Consider the following 16,140-nt stretch of genomic DNA (forward strand, 5'->3'; position numbering starts at 1 on the left):
AACGATGTATTAGTTCGGCTCTAATTAGAATATTGGATATCTAAGCATGCCAATGACACGATTGTAAATACCAGTTAGTGGACACCAACATTGCATCAATATTGCAGTACTGTAAAACTAAGCCAATATCTGTCAGCAGCTCTGTACGGTCAGATTAATAGGCTATTTAAAGTGTCTACTTTGCATCTCTTCTTACTGGGTTTTATCACCCTATTCTACATTCCATTACAATCAACTACAATTAACTTCAGTCATGAGCCACAGACACTGTTTACTGCAAACACAATTATCACCACTCAGGGGTCCAATGTTTGAAAGACAGTGTCCTCACAGCAGTGTACGGCAATGTTTATTGAGTTTGAACAGATGGAAATTGAGAATTTTCCAGCAAAATAGATTAAAAAGGTCCATCAACAGAATTTGAATTAATGGAAATATTAATGCATTTGAAGGCTGTGACAGCAGAACTGTTCCCTCACTTTTTTACCACTTACAAAGAGAGCTTTAGGATGGATTTATCTTTTTCTTATAATCCTCTTGAATAATATTTAAGCTCTAATCTTTATGTGTTCATATTGCCTTTGCACTGATAATTGTATTCCTTTTAAGGAAATTGCAGAGTGCTTTGTTTTACTGAGGACGATTTCACGCCGCATCAGGTTTTTAAGTAAGCTTATAAAAGAAGAGTCTCATGCAAGCGTTACAAGAAGAAGAAAAAAACTTTTAAAAGAGAATAATTGGAGGGAAACAGCTGCTACATTTGAATATACCTGTAAGGTGTTTTTTTTTAATTCTCTTTACAGTGTGATGAAAGGGCTTTCCTCTAAACCACCATCCAGCTGTTGTCTCCACTCTAGCGTTGCTCTCACCTGTCACAGTTCAGCGTTGCATCTCACTGTAAAACTGGATCTGATCCACATCCACTTTGGGCTGAAGCCAAAGTCACAACACTGTCAGTAATCATACAGTTACCAGTTCAGTTGCAATCAATAAGTAGAGCATATTTACCCCCCCCCCCCCCCCCCCACACACACACACACACACACACACACCTGGCCCTCTCTGCCTCCCCGTCTACTGTCTGCTGACAGGAGAGTCACAAGAACTTCCTCCTCAGACATTTCCTATCAGCATTTGGCCGTGCAATTAGCATATGTAAGAGCATTAGCATAGTGGCCTGCACTACCCAGACACTCTGTAAAGCTGTTTGATAATTGAAGTCTGTGTGAAGTGTGTGTGATGCCACGGCGCTCTGCGTGTTTCTGTGTGCGTGTGACAGATGGTTTGTAGAGTTTCTACTGAGCGATACTGGAAGCCACAGAGCAGGGGAAAGTACAGCAGAGCAGGCTGGGGACTACTTACATGTGTTGTTTCCACTGCCTCTTAAAAAGCCTCTATTACAGCAGCAGTTGTGGACACTTTCGTTTTATTACACCATTTTAGCACCTGAAGATGCATAGCCAAGACATTGTGTATAAAGTGTGTCAAAACTACTTGCATTTTAATTATACAGTATTATAAATGAAAATAGTCTAAATAAACGAGCAGTACATTTGCAAATGGTATTGTTTATGGCAAAAAAATTTAATTAAAAGGGAAAAAAAGACAATAAAGAAGAAAAATGAATTGCAAAACCATCAACACTCAACACCGAGCAGTTATTGCTGATGCACCTCCATTCCTGGGCCCATTTAGTTGTTTACTGTTGTAATTTTCTTAATTTTATGGATAACTGTAAAGTAAACAATGTGGCATCATGTGGAGTGTACCGTGAAGCTCCTAGATATTTTACCCAATGTACCCTAATTAATAAAATAATCCAACATGATTTGTATTTGAACCCCACCATCAAAACAAAAACTAAGTGTAAACCGAGTTCAATAACAGCAGTGTAATGGTTAATGGAGATGGAAATATGATCAGTTTATTGTTGTTTTTTTTAAGATGATTTCTTGGGGCCTTTATTTGACAGAAGACAGTGTAGAGATTTGGCATGGGGGGGAATGCATGCACTTTTGAGTCGCTCCCTAACTTCACCTCTTTGCCACAGCTCATTGACCGTCATCTCAAACATGAGTGGGAAAAATCCGGCTTTGTTTGCAGCTTTCTTGCATTTACACTAAGAATTAATAGTCTTATTTCATGCAGAAACCCACTATAATGGAGGCAAATACATGATTTTCACAACTAACCTCAGAATCAGTGCTCTACAGCATTTTGCATTCTAGATTTTTTTCTTCTTACGTTTGTCATCAGCATTTGTCAGCGGCTTCTGATATCCCTACACCGTATTTGGTGGCTTTTGTGCAATTTAACGAATCGTAAAATAATTTCAGGTATAGGGGATCTAAATTCATAACTGAAATGGAGGAATGCATCAGGCATTTAATATCTAACTGAAAACCATGTTTAATTTTGTAAGGGTGGGATTTTCCGTCAAGTGTACATATGCTAATGTTACTAGCACACACAGTGCTGTTTGCACTACTGATGGTTGGGTGATGTCAGAGCTGCTGACGGTTCTGTGCAACTTTTCTCAAACCCAGTTCCCCATACATCCGCAGCCGTGACCTCATTTACTCTCCGAGTTGTACGCATCATCTCCAGGCGAGCCTGCCTCACAGCCATCAGGATCAAGGAGAGATTGGTAGTAGTGAGTCAGTCATCCTTTATACAGCTCTGGATATATGTGGAGCACAGAGAGGGAGAGAGAGAGAAAGAGCCCGAGTGGTGGGAGTATTGCTTTAACTCATCTCTCTGCTTTCATACCTTTCATGTCATACCTCTTTTTACCTCTCTTTTTGCTCTCAATCTCTTCCTCCGCAATCCAGCCCCTAGTGAGTCTCGCACCTCTCTGCTACACTTCCACCTTTTCATTTTGGCTTTCTGGCCTCCTGCCTTTAACACTCCTGTCCTACCCCCTCACTTTCCTCCCAAAAACTCTCTCTACTCTCTGAGGTCTATGTGTCATTCATCTTCTTTTGTGAGTTGATTGGCTGCCTTTCCCTCTCTCCCATGTGTCACCCTCTCCATTAACTGAGGTCAGGGATAACTGCTCCTCAATGCCACAGGAAGCCAACAAGTCTAATATTGTTCTTTTTCTTAATTTGGTCGGCGAGCTATAAAAGATTGCATTACAGCCAACATGTAGAGGCAGGGCACTGAGGTCATGTTCAAATCGGGTTTCAGAAGGCTGATTGATTCAAATTATTTTAAGACAAAATCTGTCTCTTTTGTAGATAAAAAATAAAATGTGTTAGTTTTTTTTGTAAATACTGTAAATTATACTGAGTTTGGTTGGTTAAAAATCTCTCAGGTGTGGGGTTCTGCAGATTCTGTCCCCTCTTTCATGCATCATTACCTATACAGGGTTATACTGGCTTATATCCGACAAAGTAAACGACTTGACTTAATGACGACACCTGTTTTGTGTGATTAGCTCTATTAACGTTTTAAATGTGTGATCAGTCCAAAAGATGGCTTTGTAATGTTACTGCTTTGTCCTTGACTTTAATCAACAAGCTTATGTAATTGTATTCCAAAATCTCAATGCCTTGATTTTGAAATGTTCAGTTTTCAGGTGCAAAGGCCAAAACAGACAGAAAAAGATACATTTCCAGATGTTGCTCGTTCTCAGTCTTGTGCTGTAAAAGTCAATTCAGTGTGATCATGAGAAAACTATCGGTGTTTTGGGGAGGCAGGAGTCTGTCTTGGGTTTGAATCAGGTGTGATGTGGTTTGTCCATCAGTAATAAAGCATTCGCAACACTTTCAGCCTGACACTCGTATGCAAATAGTTGTGAAAAATACAGAAAGAAAGGGGCACATTGCAGAGGTACGTGGAGAGCAGATTTTGGACCATTCAGAATTTCAACACTGAAATCCAATTTCACCAAAGTGACTGACAGTGAAGAAGGCATGTCTGAGTTAGAAATGAAGCAGGAGGAAGTAGAATGGCAAGTAAATGGACTTGGAGCAAAGAAAATCGTGAATGAAATTCAGACACAGAGAAACAGAGATAAAGAGATGCATTTTAATAGATGCAGACACACACACACACACAGACGGCTTCTACTAAGTGGATCATCAAAGAATCAAAGGCAGTCAATGTTTGAATAAACCCTCTGTTCTTTATTCAGCTTGTGCCTCCTTTCTAGTGTTGCTGATAATGGAGCGTCACAGACTATGATATGGAAGAGAGCGGCTGTGATGACTTACACTGTTGATATGAATCATTTTGTGTTGCATCTTTGTTCTTTTTTGGGCTTCTCCTGTTGTAGAAAGAAAAGAGTGTGCGTAGACGAGAGAGAGAGGAGAGGAAGATTAAAGAGTGAACGCAAAGGGGAAGATGAAAGAGAGATTGAGAGGAGGGAGAGGTTCAGGGAAATGGGGAGTAGGGGGAGGGAAAGCTGCAGGGGCAACAAGGTGTGTGCGTGTGTGTGCTAGCTCTGTTGGCACATCTAATAGAAAAGGTGTGCTGTGTCATAATGTAGTGGAATGCTTTAAGACACTGAAATGAAATGTACACAGACCTGAGCTCCAGCTACACACACACACACACACACACACACACACACACGCACACAACATAAAACACACATCTCACGGGAAGACTGTAATTGAGGTGAAAGAGCATCGTGACTGTTTCTGACTCCGTATGTCGTGTGTATTAACGTTTCTCTTGTTTTTTTTCCTCTTGCTTTTTCTATTCCACCTTCTGCTCTCTCTTCATCTTTTGGCATAACACAATCCTGCCATTTTTCCTGTCTCTTAATTCAACGCCCCACTTTATTTCTGGAACTCATTCATTCTTTCATTACTATTTCCTTCACCACCCTCCTTTCTTCCTCCTTGCTTCCTTCCCTTTTTTTCCCCCACCTCCCTTCTGCTTCCCGGGACCCAGAGAAAGGTAACTGCTCTTTGTGGTGTTTTTTGACTGTGATCGCGTCTCTCTTGTGCAATCAACTCTGTCATCACAGACATCAAATCAGTGGCTTTGTTTCATCCAGAGTCACTGTTGCTCTGTACAGGAGTGCAGCAGCAACAACTAAAGGTCTAAATCACTGGTGCTAAATCATCAGCGAGCCCCGGGTTCTTTCCTATTAAGGGTTGCATGATGTTTTATAGCATTGTGATCCCCGAGAGGGGGTCCAGAAGTCATAAAAGAACCATTTGTAGTGAGGCAAGGCCACTCCTGCTGCATTGGTGACACGCTGTTTAAATGTCCCTGAACGAAGCGCACTGGATGCATACACACACACACACACACACACACACGCTCACACATCACATTGCACTTTTCTTTCTGGCTGCAGGTGCAGATGATTATCGACCCAAAGTGTGTGAGCACACAATTAGCTGAAGAGACAGTCCGGATAATAGACTCATAAACACAAAGAGCCCACTGTGATGAATGCCATACTTCTGTTTGCGTCTAAGGTTATTTTGGAGTGTGCACTGTGCGTGTGTGTGTGTGTGTTTGTGTGTGTGTGCGTGTGCATGAAGTTGGTCACACTACCATCCAGTTGGCTTCACTGCATGTCCCAACTCCCCTCTTTCAGTCTGCTTCTGTTATTCAATCATTAAGGTCCTGACTAGAAAGACATCCTCCTACATTTTTGTTCTGCAGCTTATCTCACCTGTTAATTAGGAAGAAATGTGTCTATCTTTCATCTTGTGTGCGTGTGTGTGTGTGTGTGTGTGTGTGTCTCCCACACGTATCTGTGTTTCATCTCCCATCCACTTTCTGCAGAAAGTTTCTTTCCCCGTGGAGCTTCCTCTGTCAGTCTCACCCTCATACTCTAATTTTCCTTCCATGTGGCACATAGTTCCACAGGCACTGGGACACACATCATCCTTCCTGTATAACACTATAACTGTATGCCTGTGTGTGTGTGTGTGTGTGTGTGTGTGTGTGTGTGTGTGTGTGTGTGTGTGTGTGTGTGTGTGTGTGTGTGTGTGTGTGTGTGTGTGTGTGTGTGTGTGTGTGTGTGTGTGTGTGTGTGTGTGTGTGTCAGTTGCCCAAAAAAATTGCATCCACAGTTTTCAGTTGAGGAATGACTACGGACAGAGAAACCTGCTGTTTACTGAGCAACAGCACACAACATGCCACATGTTAAAGTTGCTTTAAGTAATCTATTCATTCATTAGACCATGACCAGTGTCCAGCACCGGAACTACGGCAACAGCAGCAGAGCTTATGGTAGCCTGTAAATGACACAAATATCGATGCAACATTTTCACATAAAATGAGGGCGCTAATTAGAGCAGAGCGCCAACAAGAAATAGGTAAATACAGTATATTATGATGCAAAATGGGGTAATGATAATTATGTGTTTTCATTTCTTGCAATTCATCTTGCTGGGTCTCTATTCCATTGTTGAACAGCTGACAACAGATGTTGTTTTTGCAGAGGGGGGATGAAAAGTTTCAGTTTCCAAATAGAGGACATATCAAAGGAAGGACTTTTTTTTATGTTTGCAAGGAGTCCTGACAACACAGAATGAAGAAAATATGTAAATCCCACTCCAGTAGAAATGTTCTGATGAGGGGAATGAGAAAAAATGTGGGCTCAAAACCTGGGAGGAATTTTAAAATGGACAGTAATATATTAAGATATCGGATGTTTCAATTTGCTGATTATGCCAATAATGAACCCTACAAACTCAAGAAAAATGCTGAAGGGAATGTAAAATACAAATTGGCAATCATATCCGCTCATATTGGCCCTAAGATAGACGCCCTCTGGGAAGATGTGTTTAATCTTAATACGAAACAATGTCCAAAGATGACTCTCAGAGGAGTATTACCAGCAGGCTTTGAGAGGAAAACTATACTCTAGTTGCTGAAAAACCAAAGCAGCTTGTAGCTATTCAGTGTATTAACATTAACTGGATAAAACCTTCCACATACAATATGTATTGAAGAAGTGTTATGAGATGGAAACAAATGTCATTAAGGCAAATTTACAAAGAGATAGAATTGTGTGACGGGCCTGAAAAGGCAGTGAAAGTATTTATCATGTTTTGTATTTTCTTAACCCTAAATATCCCTCAATTGTTCTCTCCCTTATCAGACACATATAAACACAACAGTTACCTCATGCTACATGCTACAATGCAGTATTTCACTTATTATGGGGGAAGCAACCTGCTTTCTTCTTTCTTGATTTTCTTCTCAAGGAAATTGCATAACTAATTGAAAGTTAAATAGAAAATAAGATTAAAAGCTGGATGGTCACCCACCTGGTGAGGTATAATTACTGAATCATCTGTATTATTATTATTATTATTATTATTATTATCATACAGCAGAGATTCTTACTTGCTGCCCCTTTAAGGAAGCCATATGTTTGGTAAATCTGCTGCAGAGGTCCATCATGTTTCTTTGTTTCTTAAGTGTCTTCTGTCCATGTTTCAGGGACTTTGCCTACGTGGCGAGAGACAAGAACACGCGAGTGCTGAAGTGCCACGTGTTCCGATGTGATACTCCTGCCGCAGCCATCGCGACAAGTCTCCACGAAATCTGCTCTAAGGTGGGTGTCATTACCGTTGCCGACTCTGCATGAACGAGCTTGTCTGCTGCTCTGAAACAAGCTATGGAGCTTTAATCAGGGTGACTACTGAAGAGAGAAGAAATCCTCTTCTCTGCTGTTGCAGTGTTATCACTGCGGTCAAGTCAGCAGACACTCAGATCTCCGTGGTCAACTCAGCAGACACTTAAATTGTAGTGCACATATACGCTGAAACTTACGGTAAACGCAACCAAACGGCACAGATCGGGAGCGAGCGAAGAACTTTGCAAAGTTAGCGGAAAGATTAACGTGAGACAACTTCCGGTTTTCTACAGACGAACATCCGGTTTTCAGAATAAGATGCCAACAAAGTATACATATTGCATAATGAAATGAGATTAAATGAATTATATTCACATTAAGTATAAAACATGCTACCTGCATCTCGTGAGTTAAAGGGAAAATACACCTAAATTGTGCGTAAAGTGTCTTTATTCTTTGATTTGAGGGTTGCTGGAAGTTAATAATACCTGACTGACGGTCAATTAAGATATTTTACGAAGCAAAAACTCTGAACTGAATTTGTATCTTCAAATGGCACATTTTTTGTTTAAGGTGCTATAAAAATGTTTTTCTCAATAATTCCACACAATGACTAATGCATATATGTTCAGGACAAAAATGGGTAATATCACAATATTTAAGGTGCTACAAAAATATTTTTCTCAATAATTCCAGACAATGACTGACATGTATGTGTTGGGGACATCGTTGACTCCACCCATACTGAATATTAGACATTTTTACTGTCCCAATTAAGAGATATTTCAAATTAAAAGTCATACATTTGTACCCAGAAACGGGTACATTTCTGAATATTTGAGGTGCTATAAAAACTATTTTCTCAATAATTCCAAACAATGACTGATGCATATAAGTTGAGGAAATCTCTGACTACACATATACAGAAAATTAAACATTTTTACTGTGGTAATTAAGAGATTTTTTTAAGTAAATGTCCTACATTTGTTCCAAGAAATATCCAATAACTGAATATTTGAAGTGTTTCCTCAATAATTCCAAACAATGGTTAATGTATACAGGTGCATCTCAATGAATTAGAATATCATCGAAAAGTTAATTTATTTCAGTAATTCAATTCAAAAAGTAAAACTCATATATGATATAGATTCATTACACACAAGGTGATATATTTCGAGTGTTTATTTCTTTTAATGTTGATGATTATGGCTTACAGCTAATAAAAACCCCAAATTCTGTATCTCAGAAAATTTGAATATTACATAAGACCAATTTAAAAAAGGTTTTTTAATACGGAAATGTTGGCCTACTGAAAAGTATGTCTATGTACAGTATAATGTATGCACTCAATACTTGGTCGGGGCACCTTTTGCATGAATTACTGCATCAATGCGGCATGGCACGGAGGTGATGAGACTGTGGCCCTGCTGAGGTGTTATGGAAGCCCAGGTTGCTTTGATAGGGGCCTTCAGCTCATCTGTATTAAAAATCCTTTTTTTAATCGGTCTTATGTAATATCAAATTTTCTGAGATACGGAATTTGGGGTTTTTATTAGCTGTAAACCATAGCCTAATCATCAAAATTAAAAGAAATAAACACTCGAAATATATCACACTTTCGATGATATTCTAATTCATTGAGATGCACCTGTATACATCAATCATTGTTTGGAATTGTTGAGGGAATACTTTTTATAACACTTCAAATATTCAGAAATTACCTGTTCCTCGATTCAAATGTATGACTTTTACATCTCTTAATTGGTACAGTCAAAATGTCTTATTTTCTCTATGGGTGGAGTCAACGATGCCTTGATTACATATACATCAGTCATTGTATGGAATTATTGAGAAAAATATTTTTGTAGCAGCTCAAATATTGTGATATTAGCCTTTTTTTGTCCTGAACATATATATGTATGCATATGCATTAGTCATTGTGGGGAATTATTGAGAAAAACATTTTCATAGCACCTTAAAAACTTCAGAAATTTGCCATTTGAAGATATAAATTCAGTTCAGAGTTTTTGCTTCGTAAAACATCTTAATTGACTGTCAGTCAGGTATTATTAATTTCCAGCAACCCTCAAATCAAAGAATAAAGACACTTTACGCACAATTTAGGTGTATTTTCCCTTTAACTCACGAGATGATGGTATCATTTTTTATACTTATTGGAATATAATTCATTTAATCTCATTTCATTATGCAATATGTATACTTTGTTGGCATCTTATTTTGAAAACCGGATGTTCGTCTGTAGAAAACCGGAAGTTTTCACGTTAATCTTTCCGCTAACTTTGCAAAATCCTTCGCTCGCTCCCGTCCTGTGCCGTTTGGTTGCGTTTACCGTAAGGTTCAGCGTATAGGTGCACTACAATTTAAGTGTCTGCTGAGTTGACCACGGAGATCTGAGTGTCTGCTGACTTGACCGCAGTCAGTTATCCACAGGTACTTTTTAAGGTTGTAGCCTAACTTAGATGCTATACTCCTACATGTTCCAAAAAAAAGAAACTAATAGCCAGGAGTGCATAACACCTTTGCAGCAAAATTTCTGTTATCTTTTACTGGAGAAGTAAGAGCTGAGGAGAGAGATAGAGGGACATTTTAAGAGCCTTTATAGCGAGGAGAGGAGATAAGATTTAGGTTACAGAGCAAGAAAAACTGTTTTCAGCATGTGTGCGTGTGTGAGTATGTGAGTGTGTGTGTGTGCATATTTATACCAAATACCTGGTCAATTCAATATGGTAACAAGATATTTCCCGTTTTTACGCATTGATAATCACATAACCCTAATCCATCAAAAGTTAGACATCATGCACAGTGGATTATTGGATGCAGGAACAAATCTTTTCAGATTGGCACCAGCTGGATGTTCCACGTTGTGAAACGTCTTTTCTCAGCACGAAGTCTAAGACCCAATTTCCACCGAAATAACAACAACTCACCAAACACTGCTTCATCTGAATGAACCTCCTACCTGCACATCTCCTCCCACATGTGCACTGTGCTCACTGTACTGGGCACCATAATACCATAAAGGCAAGCAAAGCAAACATCAAGGTGAGCGCTGGTCGCCACAAAAAGAGGGCCCGGAGTTTTAAATGAGAGTATTCAACGATTGCAGATTCAAAATAATTTGCAGATCCACAGATTGATTCATAGTATAGTGTGTCTAAAGAATCATAAGAAGTTATGTATATTTTGTCCTACAGAAAAGTCACAGTATAGTAAGCCATAAAGCATTGTATAAGACAGTATGAAATAAAAGGCACAGTACAGTATGTCATAAAAATGTTGTAAAAAAGAGAAAGAAATGGAAAGACGTAAACAGCTAAGTCAAATCTGAACAAGAGATATGAAATGAACACTGCATGAGTCACAGCGACAAACGTTTTTATATTTATTAAAATCATACACGCATGAATAGAATTTAGAAATGAATTTGAAAGATGTATATGCACAGTATGTTTGGAATAATGGATTAAAGTTAAGATTTAGAAGCATATGACATACATAGCAATATTATGTGATGTTAAATAATAATTGATATATCAGTCTTGTGATTTCTTGTAGAAAGAACTCTTTGGATATGCGTGATGCACCAATGTGGTGTGATATGGCTCACATAGCCTTCTGTCGTCAGACCAGTGTGACCTTGTAAAGGAGGAATCTACCTGGAACGACAGATCTGTTACCTTAGAGGCTATTGACCCATAGAAATGGGGTTTTTCCCATTTATTTGATCTTATCTGCCCTGAATTGAGGGAAGAGTGTGAATCGTCACATCTGTATTTCTATGTGTCTCTTCTTTCTCTTCACACAGCCTATTTTAAACACAGTGGTAGTTTTCTCTTTACTGCAGCGGGGAAACTTGGTGACCTGAGTCTTGCAGCTGTGCAGCGCGCTGAGCGGGTTTCCTTTGTGTGTGTGTGTGTGTGTGTGTGTGTGTGTGTGTGTGTGTGAGAGAGTGTGTATATGTGCATGTGTCTTCTTCTTGCATGTTCCCCTGTGAGCAGAATTGCAGACTCACCATAGACTTTGATTAATGACACCTACAATTAATCAAGTATCTGTAGCAGGAAGAGTGCAGCAGCTCAGTGCAGGGGCCATGCAGACTATTCAACACTTTTTAAAGAGTGTGTGCACTGCAGCAGAAGAGCAGAAGCAAAGAAAAGAGAGAAAGCAGACATTTTTTCTTAGAAGGGTGAATTTGGATATGCCATATGTACGGGAGGGTTTTAAAGGATAAGGCTGTTAATATTTAATACTTTTGTTATTGTCATCAAATTCCACGACAAGAACAAAAACGGACAATGAATTGATATTCGAACAAGTATCACCTGTGAAGTAAAAGCCAGAAACAGTTTATTCCTCTGTGCTATCAAGCTCCATGATTGTCCAACAACTATTGAAAATACATCAGTAAGCTACACCGCTGCACTGGGAGACATGTTCCTTCATTATGATTAAGACCCGCACTGTACAGTAGTTAACTCTGTTTCAATCCACTAACTCCGTGACTAGCGCACCAAATCCATGGCTGAAAATAGTCCCCAATAAATACACAGTTTACTCCTGTTTGAGTAACATTAGCGAACAACTACAGCAACTTAAAGCTGTTTGAGGAAATTACCCTTTTGCAAAAATGCAAGTACATGTGACCCTTTTTTAAAGATTTGCAAATATATTAATGTTGGAAAGGTATTGAGAAAAATACTAACGCACTGTTGGGTTTGGACTTTTCATTGGAGTTGTTGACAGCAAAATTATAGAATTTCACCAGTCTTATCATTCAAATTGTGTTATTAACTCTTTGCTGAAAAATCTTTTTTTTTATGCTTATTTTATATCAACCATATCTTTCTTTCTGGCTTCCCAATTCCCATTCTGATCGCTTTCCTCTTCTCTCTTTTTTTTTTTTTCTTACCCTCTTGTCTCCTCTTTCTTTCCCCTCCTTTCCTCTCTAGATTATGGCTGAAAGGAAAAGTGCCAAAGCTGCAGCTGGCAGCTCCTCCCAGACCGGCTCCGATGTACCCCTACAAGGTATACACACACACACACACACATGCGCACAACTCTTTTTCTTTGAATCTTGTTCTTTTGTAGTTCCCTCATGAGAGAATTGGATTTGTCAGCCATGTGCTATCTTCCCCGCCGTGGTTTCTTGTCTCACATTACAGCAATTCTCCACATCTAGAACCATATGTGTTTTCTTAAAAATGACCTTATCGCCGCAGGAGCGACTGTGAACATTTGCTAACAAAAAAGGTAGCGGCGTTTGGTTCAATTACACACTGATAATGCTGACTTCAGAACAACTCCTCGCTCCACAATCGCTGAGCTTTATCCTCCCAGCGCTAATTCTATTCACCATTTCCTATTTTGCGAAGTCCCTCCGCTGAGGTCCTCTCAGTCCCAAGTAATTATAGGAAGAAAGAAAGAAAAAAAGCGCCAGCACAATTCATCCTCTGCTGTATCTTCAGCTGGGGTGTGTATCTGCTGAGCGTGAGGGAAAGGAGCTCCAGCATCAGAATATAAAAGAACTATATCGGCTCTTCACTTACAGAGGAAGTCGACCTCATTAAAATCCAATGAGTGTTTTTTTCAGGCGAGGCCTGGTGCTCCACGGCGCTCATCTCAACCACAGGATCAAAGAACGTATTGGTGAAACATCCCTCACATATTTTAAAGCTATTACTTGCTTGAATTATTCGTTTTTTTACTGAAAAACCAGTTGGTACCCAGTGAGAGGCGTCCTTACAGTGGATAGACCATCCAGTGAGCTCTAGAGGTCCATTCACTGCTAAACCAGTGGATGGAAAACAGTTCTTGTTCTCGCCTGGATTAGATCTCTTCAGGGTGGCTGGGAGTGTGCACGATCCCCTGTTGGGACACATTTTAGGAGATTAGCAGCCAATGATTTGGGATGAGCGCCAACACCAGCATAATGGCCGTGCTGTCCTCATCGGATCTGGCCTGTCTGAGCTCGACTTTAAATATGGAATTAATGTACGATAACCCCTTAGTCATCATTTATTTAACGACTGTTTTCAGAGCTTTAGCAGTTCATACTGAATGACTGAGATATTAGGGCCTCTAACTTATTCGTGGAGTACACTGACGAGGTGAATCCAGGTGAAAGCCATTTTCCCTGATTGATTTCCCTCATTCAGTCCATAGCGATCACATGATGAATTGTTAATCTCTGTACTCAATAATTAAGATGTGGATTGTGCAAAATGGGATAAAACTCACAAAAAAAGGGGGGAAATGTCATATGTTGGCTGGTTTATCTCTTTTTAAAGTTTAACTTAACTGACCTCCAGTGGTTTAACTTCTCACCTTGCTGAGGTGAAGTGCAGGTGTCCTTCAGGACACCGTGACATCACTGTTGGTTGGGTGTGGTGACAGACGGGTCATCAAAACACTGCTTCTCAGCCTGCTCTTCGGTTACTATTTTAAGTCATTATGTACATTTTTTAAATGATTATAGCATCTTTCAAATTATTCACAGATTGTTCTGTGCTCTCATTTCGCAATTTTCAAATTATACACATAGTGGCATTTATAGGTGCAATTTGTAATACACCTGTGTGATACATTTTGGCATCTGGCCTTTTGATATTCAACACTGCATTCAAAACATATTATGGGGATTTTGTGTTAATGAGTGCAGACAAAAGTTCCCGGCCGCACTTAAACCAGAAACAATGCAGCACATGGTCAGCACATTAAACTCCAAATCAAAGTTTTCATATAACGGTTACATATATAGTTACATATATATATTTACATTACAGATGTTAATTGTATAAATAAATGTCTTCTTTACCCACTGAAGTAAATGTATCCTTCAATAATAATGGCCATTTCATTATGACTCAATAATGATCATGTTGCAATAGGGCCTGCTTTTTCAAAACCATGTTGACTATAGCGATACAGCAAATAGTTAATAATTAATGTAGCTATTTTGACGGGGATGCTTGTGCCCTTTTTAGTATAGTGCAGAATTTTTATAATTTTGTCTATTGGCATTAGATGATTAACAATCATTAAACTGTGCAGTTAAGCATTTAACCACTTTTAGCGCTTGGCATTTACCATGTCAGAGGTCATCTCAAGCTTACACTGCTAATTGCATGGTGTGTCCTCTCCATCCTTTCTGCCTACAGGCCAGTGTAAACAGGCACAGCTGGGTTTTCATGGAGAAAAATCTGAAATTCTTCATGCTCGTGTGTGAAAATATTTTCCATGCCCTAATCATGTCAGCAGCACACTAAAATATTAAAATATTAAAATATTCACAAGTGTTTGTTTGTATCCTAAGTTCAAGCCAATTATCATGTGTGGACTTTACTTTTGGAGCTTTGCGTTAGATGTTGTCGTGTGATAAAATTCCCTGCGGGTGGCCTGTGTGTGTGTGTGTGTGCGTTTTAATGTGTGTGTGTGTGTGTGTGTGCGTGTGTGTGTGCGTGTTTTCTTTATCTGCAGAGTTTCCTTTGCCAAAGACTGAGTTGGTGCAGAAGTTCAATGTGCTGTATCTGGGTATGACATCTGTGTCTCGCCCCATAGGTAAATCTGAACTAATGCTAAAAAGCACATGTCGTAACACATCATGCACTTGTCTCACTGTTCAGGCTCTCCTGTGTTTTGTCCTCAGGTATGGACGTCATAAATGGAGCCATAGAAAGTCTGGTGTCCTCCACAGGCAAAGAGGACTGGACTCCTGTCACACTGAGTATTGCTGACACCACTCTGGCTGTCATCAAAGAAAAGGCAAGGGACCTTTTGTTGCTGTCCTCAGGAGTAACAGATGAATTCAAGATGCTCGTAGATTAGAGAGAAAGATCTAACGGAGCCGAGTTTAACACAGATTTAATTCTCCTCTTGGCTGTGTGTGCAGGAAGAGGAAGAAGAGGTGTTGGTGGAGTGTCGAGTTCGCTTCTTGTCCTTCATGGGCGTGGGACGAGATGTGCACTCGTTTGCCTTCGTTATGGACACTGGGAGCCAGCATTTCCACTGTCATGCGTTCTGGTGCGACCCCAACGCAGGCAATGTGTCTGAGGCTGTGCAGGCAGCATGCGTGGTAAGATCAAATTTCTTTTGTTATGAAATGATGATGATGTATTGTCACAATTATGAAATGAATGTTCAAAGGTTTTGTATTTAAAGGAATAGTGTAGTGTTGTTGAGAACCGCTCATCGCTCGTTGACTCCAAGAGTTTGGTGTTAACTAAAATATATTCAGCATCCAGCAGCAAATGTGAAATGCAGTCAATGAGCTGTGGCCTTTAAAAGTGTGCTGCGGAGGACATGCTCGACTAAGTCTGCAGAGCCCTGAAACTCCACCTCCACTGCTGCACAGAGCACTATCGTTTGTCTTTAAGTGTATTAGTAATAAACGTGTAGTGTGTCCAAATTACACCAACTTCAACACTGCACATCCTTAAATACTATAATTTTGTATTCCTTTTTATAGTATTTCTAAAAAAGTAAAAAAAACTCATAGTATGTCAAAAAAGGGCATAAAAGCATACTATGACTTTTATTGATATGCTATAGTATGACTATTTTGACAT

The 16,140-nt window shown here is 39.5% G+C and overlaps 1 protein-coding gene across 1 annotated transcript in view; it reads left to right on the plus strand.

Moving 5' to 3' along the window:
• Positions 1 to 16,140, plus strand: part of apbb2a (amyloid beta (A4) precursor protein-binding, family B, member 2a) — a 33,345-nt gene that overhangs the window by 15,667 nt on the left and 1,538 nt on the right. The window contains exons 8-12 of the mRNA XM_076103915.1: positions 7,420 to 7,534; positions 12,526 to 12,601; positions 15,053 to 15,133; positions 15,222 to 15,337; positions 15,465 to 15,647. Coding sequence (XP_075960030.1) covers positions 7,420 to 7,534; positions 12,526 to 12,601; positions 15,053 to 15,133; positions 15,222 to 15,337; positions 15,465 to 15,647 — 571 coding nt within the window. The remainder of the gene's footprint in view (positions 1 to 7,419; positions 7,535 to 12,525; positions 12,602 to 15,052; positions 15,134 to 15,221; positions 15,338 to 15,464; positions 15,648 to 16,140) is intronic.

This window comes from Anarhichas minor, unplaced genomic scaffold (assembly GCF_050575085.1).
Source record: "Anarhichas minor isolate MPS153535 unplaced genomic scaffold, ASM5057508v1 ptg000028l, whole genome shotgun sequence".
Classification (NCBI taxonomy): domain Eukaryota; kingdom Metazoa; phylum Chordata; class Actinopteri; order Perciformes; family Anarhichadidae; genus Anarhichas; species Anarhichas minor.